The sequence below is a fragment of the Cimex lectularius genome, unplaced genomic scaffold, assembly GCF_000648675.2.
Source record: "Cimex lectularius strain Harlan isolate CLEC.00 unplaced genomic scaffold, Clec_2.1 scaffold39, whole genome shotgun sequence".
Lineage (NCBI taxonomy): Eukaryota > Metazoa > Arthropoda > Insecta > Hemiptera > Cimicidae > Cimex > Cimex lectularius.
The window spans coordinates 566,142-586,250 of NW_019392653.1; the positions used below are offsets into that span (position 1 = coordinate 566,142).

Sequence of the window (20,109 nt, forward strand, 5' to 3'; positions counted from 1 at the left end):
CGAGGCCTCGGCGAGGACTGGCCGGGAAAAAGAAGCGATGCCCCACTCCCACGGATGAAAGAAGGGAGCCCGAGGGACCCAGAAGGGGTGAAAGAAGTCACCTCAAGAAAGGAAATCGCAAAAAAATAAATAAAAAGTGAAAGATTTAAAAAAATAGAAATCTGGACGGCACCGGTGAACCAGTTTAACGTTAAAAAAGCACCGAGTCGACAGTTACGTCTTGGTTTCAATGCAAGACAAAACCATTCGGAGCAAAGGACTAGGTTGATCAACGGAATAGAAAAGAAAAAGAAAGAACCGCCTAAACCACTATTCAAACCATGTTGTTTTTCAAAGCAGCTCTGAAACTAAAACAGTTCGATTCGAAGGTCAATCAGGTAAACATACATATAAAACACATAAGTCTTTAAATTGGGTGATTGAGGTGGTGTCCGGAGCTGCGTGAGCATATTACATAGTTGATGATGATAAAACTAGGAAGCGAGGTTTGTGCTCCCCAGGCACTTTAGCCTTCTAGCTTATTGTACCTTCCTAGTTTCTTAGTTCAGTGCAGTAGACTCAACCCTTCTCCTTACAAGTATCAGGTCATTGACTGTCGCTGCTACAATTTGATTCCCTAAGTTTTTTTTTCGTATGTTAGGTTAAATCTCCATTGAGCAGTTGCTTCGCATCAAAGGATAATACGGTTGGCTGTTTCTTCCTACTCGTTACATAATCTGCAGATGGGAACATCATTGTATATGCTGAGTTTTCTCAGATGCCAGTGATCGGTTAGTAATCCTATCACTCCTGTGAGTCCTGGTCGTCTCCAACTGCAGCAATGATTTTGCCAGTCTTGGTGAGGATTGTTTCATCATAAGTTTAATGTGTCTAGCGTCACTAGAGTTTATCCATTTCTACTTTTGTTTTGTTTGTATCCATATTTATTATATATTTGTTGTTGTTATCCAAAGTATAGGTTCGGGGCTTATATATGGTCTTGCAGATCCTCCTCTGGCCAGTCTGTCTGCGTTCTCGTTACCCAAAATTCCTCTGTGCCTTGGCACCCAAGATATCATTAGGTTGTTGTGTTTCTCCACGTTTGGAGATTCTGGATGCATTCGCTGACTAATTTTGATGTGATTATTTTACATGCTAACGCTTTAATGGCTACTTGGCTATCAGTTCTTTTGAGGATGTTTCGCCAGTGTAACCTCTTTTAAGATTTTCCGGGTCACAATCATTGATGGCATGTATTTCTGCTTGAAAGACCGAAGTGTACTTCCCTAATGAGTTTGATTGCTCATTTCTTGGGCTTGTACAGATAATGCCCGACTGGGTCCTTCGTTTGTTTTGGAGCCATCTGTATACCATACATATGATGCTCTCCTGAGTGAACTGAAGGCAGTTGCCGCACCGGCGATAAAGTCCACAGTCCTTTGGGACTGTATCAAAGCCTTGCCACAGAATGGGGAAAGTAACAAAATTACCCTTGTAGCGGGGCACATAGTACAGAGGGGCAACGATGAGGCCGATATATTGGCAAAGGAAAGTTCGATGAGAACACATATTGGCCCTGAACCCTTTTGTGGATTATCAAACTGCCAAAAGCGCGTAGCCATTAGTCGATTGAATAAAAATAAGTCCCCCGTTCAATGGGAATGTAGCCCGGGACAGAGTCATGCAGAAAAGTTCTCAAAGGACCATCGCAGAAACTAACGGCATAACTACTAAATCTAGTGCGTGGTAAGATTAGAATAATAGTTAGACAATCCTTTTAAAAGATAGTTCCTACTCACAGTAAGTAATTTTTACTACTACTACTACACCATTCATCAATTCTATTAATATTTGGACTGTTGACTAGACACTGCGGGCTCCGGAGGCTAGTATAGACTCGTAGTGTAAACAAGCCTGTGCAAGTATTGCCAAGAAGAAGAACAAACAGCGGAACATATCCTCTGTAGGTATGAAGGCCTGAGATTCCTAATCCTGGGAGAGGAAAAGCCAGCGCCTGAAGGATACTCGCGGGAGCTCTTGGAAAAGCTTTGGGGTCTGGTAAAAAGCCTTAAGCTTAACGAGGAGCTTTTGATAAAAAAATGGAGATGCACAATATACCATAACTGCTCGCGGTGTGCAGGTCGTAAATCCTACATGATCTAATCTAAGGGAGTGCTGATGAGAAACCCACCATGGTTCTATCAGCTCTTTATTTTCATGTTGAAGTTGAACGACTTGACGGAATCGTTTCCTCAAAAATTCATAATTCTACGTACAACCTAGAAGCTTTTTGAAAGTCTGCAAATTGAACTCGCGGAAGATACGTGAATATAGAAAAAGCAAATGAACTGCAATTCTTAAAAAAACATTGGGAACCATCCGGATCATCATCCATCAGTTCTTAAATAAAAGTTCCGTACTTTTTTCCAGGGGCAGGTTTCACTCCTGTTAATCGAAAAGACGAATGAAAATGCACTAATGTGACAATTCTAATGTGTTGTAAGTGTTTCTTGAACGGGCATAATTACAGACGAACGGTTGTTGATGTTGACAGGGGCTGAAAGAGGAAACAGGTTCGAGCCGAGTTGATGCGCGGGTGAAAATGGACTTCACATCAGATCTGTCCATTTATATCAATTATAATAAAAAATTATGCGACCTATTCCCACCCACAAATTATATATCATATTAGTTAAATAGGACATCATTTTTAGCTTTTGAATAAATGGTCCCTTGTTACAATTTAGTTTACAAATTGATTATGTGATTTATGTTGAAGGAGTGTCTTTCCATTGAAAACAAGTACAAATCATCGAAAAAATTCTGCTTTTAGCTTAATTCTTTCGCCAATCGATTTAGCAGGGTCGTTTCCATAGGAAAACATAAAAAATTATCCTACTTTTTAGGTTAAAACGTTAGGTAAACCCTTTTTATTTGCAAACTGAGTCGCAAAAAAACTCTTTTTAGAGCAAAACCTCGTGGCAAGAGTTCGTATCAGACTGAAACTAGTGTAAAATCATATAGCCAACCAGTCTTGCTTAACACCGTCTTATTAGATGGAAATTGTTTAAAACCGTCTTTTCAGACCAGTTTTTTCTTGTACATATAAAACTTAATTTTTGAAATTTGTTGAAGTCGTGAAGAGCGGTCGAGAATGATGTCGTTTAGAAAAACACCTTTTTCCTTTCTTTTTTTTTGTCGACGTTTCGACCTTTATTCATCTTCAGGGCCTGGGTAAATTACAAAACAGATGTTGATTGGAAAAAATACAATTTAAGATGTACTTTTACTGTGCTTGATTATAAATTTTGAATCATGTAGTTCATGCTCACATAAAGTGTGGCTCTTCATAATGTGAAATTAATACTAATAAAAATGACTTTCACATCACGTGGACAAACTGATTCTAAATTTGTTGACAACCAACAAGAAGGACTGCTGTCAATAATGGTAATGAAGTCTGTCAGTTTTCAAATTTCACTTCTTTGCCTTATGGGCAAAGTGTTATGGATATTAGATCTTCTCGTTGCACTTTGATAACGGGTAATGAGAAGAAAAGTTTGGCGTATAATGCAGATAGCGGCTCTTCAAACTTCACTAAGAAATCTGGGAAGCATGAATGCTCAGCTTCAAAGTTGCAGGTCAAAAATGCTACAAAAAATAAAAATATTGTAAATAATGCTGATTAGTGACCTTTAGTCGATGATTATTCAGAAATCGTAGATGCGGTCTGGTGTGATGTAGGTTTCAGAGTGTAGAAAATTGATTGAATATAAAAAAATATTTTTTGCATTGTATAAATTCACTTTTTTTCACATCCTACATGTATTTATTCAATTTAAACAATGTTTATAAATCCCAGGCCCTGAAGATAATGTCAATAAAGATCGAAACGTTGGCACGATAAAGAAAATGTTTTTCAGAAACCTACATCATACCAGACCGCATCTCACGATTTCTGAATAATCATTGTAAATAATGATTTACTACAGTTATGTTTTATGCAAAGAAATAAGATTGCATGTCCTTAACTGAATCTAACTGCATTCGTATTTCTTATGCTGCGTTTTTCTCTTCATTGTAAGAGCAAAGTAGTCCTAATTTTAGAATTATTTTAGTTTTCAATCTTAGAAGTATCGATCAATTTTTCACTCACGAACACTCTGGATCAAGGTCTTGAAGAAAAAAGCAAATTTATATTTACTGCCAAGCTTTGGACCTATTTAAAGGTCATCATCAGGGCCAATACTAATTTCATATTATGAACAACAATTGTTAACTCAATTGTACATATATGTTTTTGTAATGTGAAATTAATATAGGCCCTGATGATGACCTCAAAATAGGCCGAAAGCTTGGAGTAAAACTGAATCTTATTTTTTTGCATAAAATATAATTGTAATATTTCAGTATTTACAATATTTTGATTTTCTGTAACATTTTTGACCTGCAACTTTGAAGCTGAGCATTCATGCTTCCGAGATTTGTAAGTGAAATCTGAAGAGCCAGAACTATCAGCATTGTAGGTCATACTTTTTTTCTCATTACCCATTATTAAACGGAAAAGAGAAGATCCAATATCCATAACAATTGGCTCTAAAGTAATTACCAAAAATGTGGAATTTGAAAAATGATAGACTTCATTACTATTATTGACGGTAGTTTCCTTCTTGTTGGTTGTCAACAAATTTAAAATCAGTTTTGTTTTTTGAAAAAATGATGAGAAAGTCATTTTTGTTAGTATGAATTACACATTATGAAAAACATATTCGTACAATTGATTTAACAATTGTTTTTCTCAACGTGAAAATGTAACTACGGTATAGCATCACTAAACAAGAAAAACTGACCTAATTCGAAATGTGCCACTTTTCCTGATAAATACTCAAAGTATACTAAAGCTCGACACAGAACAAAGATATGCCACTTTTCGTGAATGGTGACAGTACTTTCCCTCCGATTCAAAAATGGCAAATAGTGCTAGGACAAGGATGTAGGGACTAGGAAAAGCCCATTTAAGCTTAAAAAAATCAAATTGGATGGGAACTAAACAATTCGGACACACAACCATAATTAATAAAAACAGACATCCGTTCATAGAAATGGGGACTGACTTATGATCCCAGAAACCTTCTTTACATCCTATAAAGTGTCAACGGACTTATAAAGGAAAGCATCAGATACAATGATATGGTATACAGATGGCCCCAAAACAAACGAAGGACCCAGTCGGGGATTATCTGTACAAGCCCAAGAAATGAGCAATCAAACTCATTAGGGAAGTACACTTCGGTCTTTCAAGCAGAAATACATGCCATCAATGATTGTGACCCGGAAAATCTTAAAAGAGATTACACTGGCGAAACATCCTCAAAAGAACTGATAGCCAAGTAGCCATTAAAGCGTTAGCATGTAAAATAATCACATCAAAATTAGTCAGCGAATGCATCCAGAATCTCCAAACGTGGAGAAACACAACAACCTAATGATATCTTGGGTGCCAAGGCACAGAGGAATTTTGGGTAACGAGAACGCAGACAGACTGGCCAGAGGAGGATCTGCAAGACCATATATAAGCCCCGAACCTATACTTTGGATAACAACAACAAATATATAATAAATATGAATACAAACAAAACAAAAGGAGAAATGGATAAACTCTAGTGACGCTAGACACATTAAACTTATGATGAAACAATCCTCACCAAGACTGGCAAAATCATTGCTGCAGTTGGAGACGACCCTTGAATGCGAAGCAACTGCTCAATGGAGATTTAACCTAACATACGAACAAAAACTTAGGGAATCAAATTGTAGCAGCGACAGTCAATGACCTGGTACTTCTAAGGAGAATGGTTGAGTCTACTGCACTGAACTAAAGAACTAGGAAGGTACATTAAGGCAGAAGGCTGCAGTGTCTGGGGAGCACAAACCTCGCTTCCTAATTCATCATCAACTATGTAATAAGCTCAGGCAGCTCCGGACACCTCCCCAATCATTCAATTTAAACCCCATCACTTGTGGGATTATATTTGAAGGCAGCTTAAAAAAAATGATGCAGATTATGTAATGAGGAGGAGGAAACGCCCACCCATATGATCTTCGAATGCAAAGCAACAGCTCAATGGAGATTTAACCTAACACACGAAAAAAACCTAGGAAATGAAACTGTAACAGCGACAGTCAATGGCCTGATACTTCCAGGAAGAATTGAGTGCAGTGCCTGGTACAAACCCCGCTTCCTAGTATCCTTATTACTACATACCAAAATGGTGACAGTACTTTCCCGCCAATTCAAACGTGACGAATAGTGCTGTCAAAATCACACGAATACTTAAAATACTAAATAATCGTTTTTTTATCATTTTTTTCGACTTGTTCCACTTTTCTAGTGAATATGCGATATGTGGTAGTCATAATTGACCTATTAATTATTTTAATTAATGATTATTTAGAGATCGTGAGATGCGGTCTGGTGTGACGTAGGTTTTAGAAAAACATTTTCTTTATCGTGCCACGTTTCGGCCTATATTTAGATCATCTTCATCAAAATGTTTTCTGTATAGGTATTTTCTTGTGTGTCGTGTTAAGAGTGCCTTTTAATTAATAATTTAATTTTAATTAATTTTCGTTTTTATGCAAGGTCTTGGTTAGGATGAAAAAACTTGCGTTACGACTACGATTCGATCCCTCGACCTTTGGCACAATACGCCTCTGCCTCGACCATTTTAGTGAATTCGATCCGCTCGGACACCTTCCGAATTTTCCCTCTTTTTGCCACATTTTCAACGGGAAGTTGGTGTCCGATTGGATCGAATTTTCTGGTGTTTTTGTAGTTGATTCGAGATTAATAGAATTGGAATCTCGTTCAGCAGAATTGCAGTTTTGAATGGCCTACGTTCTAGATACAGGGTGTGTTTGGACGTATCGAAGAAGGAATCGATAGGCGTACAGTTAGAAGTCTACAATTCTGCAGTTCTGCAATGATCGTCCGGTCGTCTGAACTCAAAACTCTCCCTTCAATTCTATCTTATCTCAATCGTTTCAAACGGAACATCAAAACGGGTTTCTTAAGTAGTACAGTACTGGAAAAACTATTCGATATTGAACAAGATAACTAGTTTACCTTTTCGATGCTTAAATCGATGTAAAGTTGTATCAAGAACGTCCCTCTGCCTCGGTGTCCGAGGCCGGGGTCTGTACTGTTTGTACGACGAATGGCCGTGGTCAACAAGTCTCCGGACCTCCGTTGGACGAAAAGGTACAGGCTCTTCTGCCTGGGCGGCTTGGCAGTCCTGTCCATCCAGCTCTTCCTCGCCTACCTCTTCTTCGCCGTCGAATCCAACAGCGAGACCCCTACCCAGGAGTACCTGTCTGGAAAGGGCAGGCTCAACCTGGAGGTTAGACATATAACCATTTATCAATACTTTTTTCGCGGTTTCCTTATTTTAATTTTCGTTTTAAACAAGAATAAACCTCTCCGGTGCCGCCTAGTTAATTTCAGGCTGACCATCCAACCAGGATGTCCACCCTGATGTTCTCAATACACCACTAAAATTGACAAAACATGAAAATTATTTTTAAATATTTGTTTATTTCTTTTAAAACTACATACACACAAACAAAAATTACAGTACTTACAAAATATACACTTCCAGGGTTGGAAGCATGAGTCGGATAGGTTGCGATGAAAGGACAGTTCGGAGTCTTCAATGGCACTGGACCAGCTTTGGGGATCAGGTTTTTTTTTTTAGATCAGAGTGTATGGTATGATAAGTGACAACGGTCATCAAAACCATCTGATACGGTCCTTCGATAACACTGGCGATTTAATTACATTAAAAAAAATTTGTGAAATGATATACTTACAAATATCTTAACCGAGCAGGCGCACTGGTGTACTTTGTATGCATGTTAGTTTCTTTTCTTATCAAGAAGTAATCATCACTCGTAGTACCTTCTAATCAGATATCTGAAAGCGTCTCAGTGCAGAGGTTCTTGCATCTGGCTTGTTTGCAGTTCTGGTATGAAGTGTTTGAAGTCTCTTTAGTGCCAGAAATACACCAGAGCGATTGGTCATGTAAGTGAACTTTACTATTCCATTATACGTCTAAATCTTTATAGAACCGAGTAACCAGTAGACATTTCAATTGTCATTACAATCATACCATATTTCGCCAAAAAGTAGGCCCTGAACCCTACTGTGGCTTAGCAGCCTGCCATAAAAGAGGATACATTTTAAAATGTACCCTAATAAGGCAAAAACCTGGTGGAACAATACCACAGGTATGAGGCACACGAAGACATTCATAAAATGACTATCCACAAAACTAACAAAAGAATTACTGGAATGCAACCGCAACCGAACCAGGATTCTGGTTGGACTCCTGTCAGGGCACTGCCACTTAAGAAGGTACATTGTACAGACATAAGAAACATTGTGCAGATACTGCCAGGAAGAGGAGATCGCAGAACACATTCTATGTTTCTGTGAAGGTTTATGTAGGTGCAGGTTCTTGCAACTAGGACAAGAAAAACCACAAGCATGATCCTTCACTAAGGAGCCGATGGCAAAGCTGTGGAGGCTGATTAATAACCTGAAGCCAGTGTTATAAATAACAGGGGAGCACAAAGATCTACTCAGGTCGAAGGTGTAGTAGGTCTTGTGGCCGCCTCTTTTATCCCTATCCCTATCATATTTGTTATTTATTGTTTATAAACTGCTCAAAAATGAATAGGTATAATGCCAATTTTGTATTATTTGGACCTTAAAGTTTGGATCAGTTCGTTGATAAAAGGAATGATGAAGTCTTTGTGGATAATAGTGACATAATAACAAGGTGCTTTGACAATTTGTGTAAGGACTTTCAATTGGAAGCCTGGATGCGCTGGATATTGGATAGCTTGGAAGTACCCCACAGTTCCACTTCGGATGATATATTGGTCTTGGTAAAGTATTGTACAGTGTACAAGAGCAGTTTTGTAACTTCTTATAAGTTTTTGTAGTAGTCCAAGTCTTGTATTAAGTTGTTGTGTTTTAAGTCTTGTGTGGGGATTCTACATCAGTCTGCTGTCAAGATATAGCTGCAGGTGACTTGAGTGAAAACTGGTATCTCTTTCTTGTTGATGTACAATCGAGGGCAAGACTGCTTTTTCAGCGTAAAAGTACACTGAGTGCATTTTTCTTCGTTTAGTCTGGTCTTCCATGTTTTACACCAGTCTTCGATAAGCTCAATGTGTTCCTGGATGTTGGAGGTAGGTTGGATAAGATTCTAATTAGAGGATAGGATTGCGGTGTTGTCCTGGGTGGTGATAATAATGTCAGGGTGTATTGGTAGATCGGCAGTACAAATGATATAAAGGATAGGACCAAGGATCTCCCTTGCGGTACACCAGCCTGTATCTATTTGTTTTAAGAGAAAAAGCGCCTTTTCAAACGTCAAGAGGCGAGAGCAAAATTGACCCTCTGTCATTTAGGACGCCATGCTGTAACATAACATTTGCTGGTAAAATAAAGAGGAAGAAAGCATCTCAGATCACATGTAGTTAACATTCCCCCAATTTGGAGAAAATATTGAAAGCCTAAGTCATAAACATGTACAATTTTGTAGTATTTACTTTCCCCAGTATTTTTATTATAAATTGTATTAAAATTTATTTAGTTTATTAGAATGTATTGTTTTTTGCTGAAGGAAAATTTATTTATTAACCGGTCACTGGCATCTGATAAAACATCTACACAACACGGACACATATAACGATGATCCCATCTGCAGATTATGTAATGAGGAGGAAACAGCCACCCATATCATCGTCAAATGCGATGAAACAGCTCAATGGGGATTTAACCTAGAATGCCTAAAACCTAGGGAATGAAATTGTAGCAGCAACAGGCAATGAATGACCTAATACTTATGAGAAGAAAGATTATGTGAATTGCTCTGAACAAGGGAACTAGGAAGGTACAATAAGCCAGAAGGCTGCAGTGCCTGGGGAGCACAAACCCCACTTTCTAGTTTCATCATCATCAACTATAAATATGCCTAGGCAGCCCCAGACACCACCTCATTTAAACCTTATTGCACATTTGTGGGATCATATATGAAGGCACCTTTAAAAAAATTAAGATTAAAAACAAAAACTAGCTAAAAGAAGAGGTTTTACAGGATTAGACTAATACATCCCAGGACTTCACAAAAAAGTTCTATAAATGAAAAACTGATTAATTTTCTGATCAGATTCGGCATGATGAAAAGAAACTTGTGAATAATTTTACACTTTATCAAAGCCTGGTATTTTTTGGCCTAATATAAGATAAATTTCCAAAATTATTAGTTTACACATCTTTAATTTTTTATTTCAGGTGTTGGATGAGCACAATGGACTTGAAAATTCTAGGAGATTAAGAGACTCATATTTAGTCAGTGATGACGATGACGATGATTCTTTAGGAAACAGTAATGCAATATATAATAAAGTCAAAGTCCCGCCTGATAAAGTGGACTCAAAGTCGAACAAAGTGCCTAAAATTAGCAAATTAGGGGAAGGAAACAAGTAAGCCAGTTGACAAAATCCAATTTCAAAAGAATTACTACTATATTTTATCTAGGACTGTTACACTGCGAATTGAAGAATTGGATTTCACACCTATGTGCGATATTCGCAATAAAGAGGCAATATCAGCGATACACAGGGCGAGCACACAGAACTGCAAACAGCAAATCGCCAACACGACGTGCCTTGTCCTCTCGGGGGACCTTTACCCGCAACTGCTTCCGCACAAATGTCCGGCTGAAGGTCGCAAGGGTAAGCCTTTAGGATGTTACCAAGACGATAAGATATCGCGACTGCTCAAAGAGTACTATATCAACCTCAAGTCGACCAACTCGCCGGAAAATTGCATCAACATCTGCCTACAATCTGGATTTCCTTATGCAGGAGTTCAATATGGGTAAGTTAGATTTCATTTGATTTTTTGTTAAATAGTTTTATTTTTATTTTTTAACAGGAGTGAATGTTTCTGTGGAGTGTCTGAACCGTTGTCTTCTGCAAAACTTCCTGACTCGTCTTGCAACATGAAATGCCCTGCGGATGCTCGCCAGGCTTGCGGAGGTTTCTACACAGTAAACATATATCAAACTGGAGTAGCTAGTGAGTTCCTGATACATTTTTCCAATTATTCTGTTTTTATTTAATTTGTGTCTTTAGAATTGTCCAAAGAGCCAATAATCGAGACCTGGAGCAAGAAACGTAATGAAAACAACGCTGAAAGTAAGGTCCGTATCGTCTTCCTGCTCATGCTGAATGGCAGGGCTGTAAGGCAAGTCAAAAGGCTCATCAAGGCCCTGTTTCACACTTCCCACTTTTTCTACATCCACGTAGACGCTGTAAGGAATCAATTTGCCAGCCGAGGGATTGTTTTTGAAAACGTGGTTGTTGTTTGTTTTTTCAGAGGCAAGATTACATGATGCGAGAACTTTTAGAGCTTGAGATGCGCTTTTCAAACATCCGACTGTGCCGGAGACGCCAGGCGACGATCTGGGGCGGTGCTTCTCTTCTTTCTATACTTCTCCAGGCGATGTCCGAACTAGTCGAAAGCGGCTGGCAGTGGGATTTTGTCATAAATCTATCCGAAAGCGACTTTCCAGTCAAGTAATAATGAGAAAACAAATATTGGTAAATTTGTTTTTATCGCCGTCTGTTCTGCGTAGGACGAATGAGCAGTTGGTGAATTTTTTGACTGCAAACAAGGAAAGGAATTTTGTGAAGTCACATGGCCGTGAAGTACAGCGGTTTATACAGAAGCAAGGCTTAGATAAGACTTTCGTCGAGTGTGACAACCACATGTGGCGCATCGGGGACCGTATCTTGCCGACTGGTGATTTTATGATTTCAAACATGTTACAATTTATTCAGTAGTATATAGGTATATAGTATATACATTTAAATAATTGTTCAAAAAATTGTATAATTTTAAGGAATCGTTGTGGACGGTGGAAGTGATTGGCTAGCTCTTTCAAAGCCATTTGTTGAATACTTGGCTAAAAATCAGAATGATCCACTCATTCAGGGTTTAATCACTATTTTTAAATACACCCTTCTTCCTGCAGAGGTAAGCCAAATTTATTAAACATATAAAAAGAAGAAAAATCTCGATTTAAAAAAAAATTTAGTCTTTTTTCCACACTGTACTGCGTAATTCTATATACTGCAATAGCTACGTTGACAACAATTTGCACATAACCAATTGGCGGAGAAGGCTTGGCTGCAAATGCCAGTACAAACACATTGTCGATTGGTGTGGTTGTTCGCCGAACAATTTCAAAACCGAAGACTGGCAACGGATATTGGTAAGTGAACTTTTGTTTTATTTATATTGCGTTTTAATTTTTCACCGTTTCTATTTGTCAGGCGACTGAAAACAAACCAGTTTTCTTTGCAAGGAAGTTTGAACCTGTGATCAACCAAGAGGTCATAAACCATCTCGACACGTGGCTGTACGGGAACTACCCAAAGAGTAAGCCTAAACATAAATCTATTGGCAATGATCGGTAAAATTGGATTCGATATGTTGTAGACCTTCCAGGCCTTGACAAATACTGGCAAAGTATTTACAATTCAAAAGACATCAGCCCTTCTCCTGATGATACCCTCATTTCCCTCGGGCACAGCTTAACAAGATCTTCGATCCGTGCTGTACAAAAAAATTGTTCACTCTCAATGGTCAAACTCCTCGAAATTATTTCTTACTATGAATCTAATACGTACAAAGTAATTTTTTTTTTTTTTTTTTTTTGTAAATTTAAAAGTGGTCAAATATAAAAAATAATACAAAATTGCAGGGTAGTTTAATCTTCTTTGAAGCAAAATCACGCCTCAATAGTAAATCTTTGAAAATTGAAAGTTGGATCCAGCATGTTGAACACTTTGTTATTCTTAACAACTCCGCACCATCTAGTCGGATAAAAGTAAGTTTTTCACAATCATATCAGCTGTAACAAGCCAATCATGAATTTTTCCTCATTTTCAGAATGTTTTTGTGAGCTCGGATTTTGACCAAAAGGAGCAGACGTCAAGGAACAACCTGAGGACGATTGGCCCGTTCACCGAACCGACGGCCATTGTCGAACTCAACCCCGGTGAGACGCTGTTCAACATAACAATCCTCTGGATAGATCCGATGGCAAATATAGCTGCGATCCAAGATTTTATTATGGAAGACTCTGTCAATGTAAGCAATGTAGAAGTAATGAAATAACCCCCCAAATAAATAAGTGCGTATTGAAATAAATTTTTCGATCATGGATGTCAATGAGTTAGGGAAAATAGGGTTTATACGCATTGCACTCATATATTTTCTCTACTTTGTAGAAGAATGTTAAATCATAGATATACATGACCTAATTGGAAGCGTCTTACTGAATGAATGCTGAAGACCCTGCACTGACCCTACTTAATTGAATCTAACCCTAACTCTACCTAAACCTGCCCCCACACACAAATCTTCTAACAGTAACCCTACCTAACTTAACCTCCATCTAGCCTGTCTCTAACTTTACCTAACCTCAACTCTACCTAACTTGGGCCACACCTAATCCATATAGTCACCTACTTAACTTAACCTCACCTAAAATGTCCCTAACCCTATCCAACTTGTCCCCAACCCTAATCCTAATAGTAACCCTACCTAGCTCGTCTTTAACTAACCATACTTAATTTAATCTAACCTCCTCGCTTGTCCTGTCTCTGACCTTAATCCTAACAGTAGCCATACCTAACTTAACACCTTACCTAACCTTTCCTGAACAGTAACCCAGCCTAGCCCTACCTAACTTAATCTCATCTAATCCTAACCTGTCCCTAACCATACCCTAATACAAACAACAACACTACCTAAACTACCCCTAACCCTAACTCTACCTAATATGAATATGTCTCTAACCTAACCCAAGTGCTTGGTTTGACTGAGTTGTAATTGAGTAAAAGACAAAATAAGACATTAAAACATAAAAATTACTATAAATCAGATAAAATGAAAATTGCCTTGATCAAGGCATAATAATGATAATAATTCCTGACATGCAAAAGGGCGAAATGTGCAACTACCTTGTGGGTGTTACAAATGAGGGGTTAGAATCACTTTCAAGTATTTTTTTCCAAATTATTCTCAAAATAAAATTCAAGGGCTATGGCCAGGTTTCAAATCTTGCATTGCTAGCATGGCAAATATGGGTAGTCAGACACCATTATGACAACCATAATTAAGACATCAAAATTTAATATAATTATGTATTTAATACTCAATTTATTTAGAGTTAGAAATTAAATTTAGCATGTATGATCCAGCTCTAGTAATTGTGTCTGATAAAAATTTATTATTGTTCTTTTGAACTCTTTCCTCAGTTGTTAAATTTTATTTTAGGTAAATTTTGTCAAACCTCTTTTGAAATCTCCCCTTTTACCCGGCGTCTGGACAGTCAAGCTAGTTTGGAAGTCTAACATTTTTGCTCAAACATACTTCCTCGTTGTTCCTTTAGAGATTGTCTCAGGATCGCCTATAAACCTCCAACAGACGCAGTAAGATTTTTTTAAATAATAATTATTATTATTAGTGTCTAAATAAAGAGGCAGTAAAAATGATTTATTTTTGAAGATTTTTACATGGGGGACCAGGGGAAAGGTATGTAAAACAAAACAATGATTGGGCCAAGATCGTCGGAAGCCAGGGCGAGAATAGAAGTGCCCTTGAAAGGAGGGCATTTAGCAACAGCAAACGAGTCGGGAAGGATTTGAACATATGGATTGATTCCCTTACTAACAGGTTTTAAATCTTTAATCTGTGTTGAACCCTGTATTCATTCATTTCTGATCATCCTGCTTATTTTTGCTGGTGTTGACTATAAAGACCAATAATATCTTAAAGGCCAAAATAAGACTATGATTGGAAACAACCAAACTACAAAATGGCATAATTAATTTAAAGGACTTGAACCAGTTATAAAATTACAGGTTTTACCAAATCGTGGAAACGTGTACAACGTCCGTTTCGGAAATGTGTGGCCTTGAGAACTGCAAGAAGACAAACTGGAGCTCCCTCTCACCCGATCCAAAATCCAACATGAACATGATCGAAAAGACAGGAAGGATAATCAGGTCGGTATATAAACCCGACGATCAAAATTATGGTTAAAATAAAAATATTACAGGTGGTGATGAGTTTTTAAAAGCATCCGACCGACCTTGGAGCCCAGAGAAGAAGCAGCGTTGCATAAATGTGATATTAATTTGTAAGGTTGATATCAACATATATTATTGTTATGAGGCAGAAACTGCTCATTAGATATTCCAAAGTGTCTTTGTTATTGATAATTAAATGCCGCTGCTTCAACCTGATTCGAAAACCGTGCCATATCAAGCAGAGCCATATCACTTTTGTTAGATTTAACAATTGGACCAAACAGGTTGGCTTTAGTTATTAAGTAGCGTAAGTAATTATTAATAATTAATAAAACTGCTTCTTTTTAAAATTATTTTTGGTAAAATTGCTTTAACAGTTATTAACTTTTTTCATTTTTTTATTTATTTATTTATTTTTTTTTTTAAATGATTCAGTGGCTAGGGGAAATAACTTTTGACATTCCTAATCGTTTTTAGATAGTTTACCAACACAACACACAGTCACACAGCTAGAAAATGGTTTAAAAAAATCAATAAATAAATAAAATTAAACAAATCCATTTATAAACTTAGTTTAAATTTGTAGCTTAATTAGTTTCTCACAATTGAAATATTCAATTCGTGAGACGAGATATGTAAACGTGTAGTTTGACCACTTCCGACTGTATCATGCATTTTTCTGTGTTGATTTCATCTTTTTTGTTGGTTTCTAATTTAACGAAGTGACAAAACACAACTGCTCACGAACGTAGCAAGAATAATGCAGATCTGAGACGATAATAATTCAGCGTAGTTTTACATATGTTATATAGTTTATACTCAGCACGAATTGTCAGCACAGTGGTAAAAAATGAACACAAGGATAGGATACAGAAGAGAGATCACAGATTTAAATGAAACTTTTTTTTTTCATAATGCTAGGTTGAAAAATATATATGTATTCTTGAGAATGAGACTTGGGAGCAAAAAAAAAGTAATAAAATATATTTTTATTGTTGGGTTTTGTTGTGCGTGTCTTTCAAAGTTTTATATATTGGTCAATTTGTTTTTTATTATTTAAAAAAAAAATTTTTAATCCAGGATCTTAGCAAAATAAGTTAAAATATTTTTTTAGCAAGAAACAAAGTTGATATTCATTTTATTGCACCCTGAAAAACCAATCTTTACAAGATACGGAAGAATTGCCTTCTTGACTGACCAACACTAGAAGCTTTAAGTTTATCCAATAGGATAAATTTGTCAACCTGGTCAAAGGCTTTGGATACGTCAGTATAAATGTAATCTAATTCGATATTCACCGGAGTATTCAGTATAAAATATTTAACAATTAAGTTTGTAGTTGTTGATCAGACTTTTAGGAAGAAAGCATGCTGAAAAAGAGAAATGAGAAAGAAAGCTCATCTGCAACTAAAGAGTTTTACTTACAGGGCGTCAATATCATTTAATACAACCTTGAAATGCATGCACAACAAAGGCAGAAAAAATATTTTAATAAAATTACTTAAATTAGTTTTTAAAAAATCACTCCTAGAACCCATTGGCAAGAATGCTCGAACACGTGTCTTAATATTTTTTGACTAAATTTCATGAAAAAAGTTTTATTAAAATTGGTACTTTCTCATAGCCTTCCCTTGTACTTTCACTGATAGTTTTAAAAAAAACTTATTTCCCATAGTTTCTGTCATAAGTTACCCAGTTTAATATATATAAAAGTTATTAATTGGATTTATATATGTTAAATCTTGAAAATATGATTATATTTATTATTATTTCGATGTAAGAAAAATAGTGCTAGTTTGCACTAAGTCCACAATTATCCAGTTTTATTAATTGTAGCATTAATTGCGGACCACTGCCTCTTTTCTAGTTAATAATGTGTTCACTATTACGATTCCAATTTTAATTATAAGCTCGTTCATTTCTTATAGATGATCTTTAGATTAGGCATTTGAGCTCTGGTACGAGTTTCAAAGGGTTGGAACTTGTCGAATCGGTGGTGAAGTTCAGGCATAAATTTTTCTCATTGTTGAAAGATACCCTTTTATAACAGGGTTCTTATTATTATTAAATTGAATTTTATAGTTACAGTTTATAAATGGATTATTAGCAGTAAGTGTATATATCCATTGGAAATCTTTATATGACATTCCTGCGACCAAACATTTAAAGGATTTTCATCTTATACTCGTATATATTGAATTAAAGGTATAAATATTTCTATCCTTTTTCTTTAATAAATTTCTTTTTATATTACTTTAAAAGCTTTTTTCCTTCCCTTCTGTGCTCAATTGTTTATTAAAAATGTGCCAATTTGACCAGTAAGTGTCGAGTCTTACTTTTGTTCCTTTTTTTTTCAAATTTATTTTAAGTTACATAGAAATATTTACACCCTTGGTGTTTTATTCTTGTCTGTAATTTCATGTTTGAAATTTTTCCAATATGATTTTTTTTCTCTCTTTAGGCTATAAATAAATGTAATTTAATTGTCCTCTCTCGTCGAAATTCCTTTTCAACTCTTTAATCAAAACTGCAATTCAAATGCTATCAAATGAAATTGTCTCTTATTAAAAAAAACTAAATATCAAACCAAAAAATAATTGAATTCGCTAAGATTTTACCTGGTGTATGTCATTCCAGTATTTTTATGGAAATTTTTCTACTGTTGATAATTACAATTCTCATAAGGTTTATTAAATATTTATCAAAAGTAATTTATACATTTAAACAAATGTTTCAAAGCAATACCATGTACAATAATATTTATATAAATGTATTTTGATTATTTAAAAAATATAAATAAATAAATGAGTGTATAATTTTAAAGGCTCCCTTTTACTTTTATTACTGAACCTTGTTTGAGTTTTCATCCTTGAATGATTAACAATAAGAAAATAAAGTTTTACATCATCTATTTTCCTGGCCAATCGTGACATGAATTGTCTGCTTATATAACTATATAACTATTTGTTTTAAATTTCAGTTCTTAAGTGATCAAGCAGTATCTTACAAACTAATGGCAAACCAAAAAATAAAAATTGTAACTGCCAAATACATAAAATAGTCAGAAGTAAGTCATCTTTTTTTTTTAACTTCCTACTTCTTATTTTCAGGGGACCGTGGTGGTCGAATGGTTAGGATTGCCAAATTATTTCTTGATCATGGCATGTACTATTGCCAACACCCATAATGGCATGTACTTGATACATAAGGAAAAAGTAAACTTCCATTTGTCTCACCTGAAAAATTTTCTTTTTTTGAGTAGTGTCACTTGTCTTGCGGATGTGCGACATGTTCGGTCATGTGCATGTAGTAGACTAAAAGGTAAAAATCTTTCATTTTCTGCCACCCTTTGTATTCTTCCATTCTCTCTCTCCTGTAAATTTTTTTTGTTGAGTAGTGTGACTTTTCATGTTGGTGTGAGATATAACAAAGGATGTATTTAATAGGTTATCCGACTGAAAGTTTTTAAGTGGTTTTGTGTAAAAAGTATGCTTCTGAATGATTGAAGCTTGGTTTGTAAATAAAGTAAATTATTTTTGTTTGATAATTTTTCTATGAATAATTATAAACAAGTTGATTTATCTTTTTAAAACTGATTACACTTTTTGGATTCACACGCTCACACATGTGCTTTGTCTCTGTATGTGATAATTGCACATAGAAAGAATCCTTCTACAAATAAAGGAGCAAAAAAAAGTTTCAAAAAGCCATTATATATATGTATATGTTGTATATAAGTGTGTTATATTTTATACAATATTCACACACTCATGCATGTGTTTTGACCCTGTATGTGATGGTTGCACATAGAAAGAATCCTACAAATAATCGAGGAAAAAGAAAAGTTTCAAAAAGCCATTACATATATGCATATGCTTTATATAAGTGTGTGATATTTTATACAATACTCACTCAGTCACGCATGTGCATTAACTGTATGTGATAGTCGCAGACAGAAAGAATCCTTCTACAAATAGCCGAGGAAAAAGAAAAGTTTCAAAAAGCCAACTTAATTACATATATGCATATGTTGCACATAAATGTGTTATACCTCATACACTCACATATGCGCTTTGACTCCGTATGTGACAGTTGCGGACAAAGAATTCAAAACGTGAAGAAAAAAAGCAGAAAGACTCCTTCTACAAATAACCGAGGAAAAAGAAAAGTTTCAAAAAGAGACCTTAATTACACATAGATATATGCATATGTAATTAAGTTGTATATAAGTGTGTTATACTTCATACACCCTCACACATATGCTTTGGCTTTGTAAATGACAGTTGGACACAGAAAGAATCCTATGAATAACCGAGCAAAAAGAAAAGTTCAAAAATACAAAAAATCAATTTAATTACATAACTATATGCATATAAGTGTATTATACTCCATACATGTGCTTTGTCTCTATATGAGACATTTGCTCACAGAAAGAATCCTACGAATAACCGAGGAAAAAGATAAGTTTCAAAAAGCCATTACATATATATGTTGTACATAGTGTTATATTTTATCTCACACACTCACGGATATGCTTTGACTCTGTAACTGATGGTCACACACAGAAAGAATCCCTATGCAAATAAACAGGCAAAAAGAAAAGTTGAAAAAAATGAAGTCAATTTAATTACATAAATATATGCAAATAAGTGTGTTATACTTCATACACACTCACACATGTGCTTTGTCTCTGTATGTGACATTTGCACATAAAAAGAATCCTCATTCATAAAAGCGACCAGCTCGAAGCTTTTAACTAGAAACTAAGCCTTTTCATCATTTTTACATGCAAAGAGTTAGAGTTTACTTAATGAAGTGGAAATTTGTAAAATTATTCTTGATTGCTAGACAACCTTTTTTGATTTAAAAAAAAAATGGATTTGAAAAATTGTTTGAAATTTTGTTTATCTCAATTTTCTTGGAACAACACCATCTGCCCATATGTACATCGTC

The 20,109-nt window shown here is 35.8% G+C and overlaps 1 protein-coding gene across 1 annotated transcript; it reads left to right on the forward strand.

Moving 5' to 3' along the window:
- The first annotated feature begins 6,971 nt into the window (after positions 1–6,971).
- Positions 6,972–16,086, forward strand: LOC106671121 (xylosyltransferase oxt). Its single transcript, XM_014401955.2, has 17 exons — positions 6,972–7,379; positions 10,343–10,533; positions 10,589–10,930; positions 10,988–11,130; positions 11,188–11,366; positions 11,432–11,631; positions 11,691–11,857; positions 11,958–12,091; positions 12,153–12,329; positions 12,391–12,496; positions 12,557–12,750; positions 12,822–12,947; positions 13,010–13,210; positions 14,402–14,556; positions 14,633–14,800; positions 14,989–15,132; positions 15,186–16,086. Exons 1-17 carry the CDS (start codon positions 7,197–7,199, stop codon positions 15,190–15,192), a joined length of 2,817 nt encoding a protein of 938 aa, XP_014257441.1. The 5' UTR covers positions 6,972–7,196; the 3' UTR covers positions 15,193–16,086.
- The last annotated feature ends 4,023 nt before the right edge of the window (positions 16,087–20,109 follow it).

Bases quoted from the DNA above. Each gene is read 5' to 3' on its own strand.
- LOC106671121 (XM_014401955.2), top strand. From the start codon at position 7,197: ATGGCCGTGGTCAACAAGTCTCCGGACCTCCGTTGGACGAAAAGGTAC. The intron at 11,367-11,431 runs GTAAGGAATCAA...TTGTTTTTTCAG, and splicing joins TCTACATCCACGTAGACGCT to AGGCAAGATTACATGATGCG. The intron at 14,801-14,988 runs GTTTTAAATCTT...ATAAAATTACAG, and splicing joins ATTGATTCCCTTACTAACAG to GTTTTACCAAATCGTGGAAA.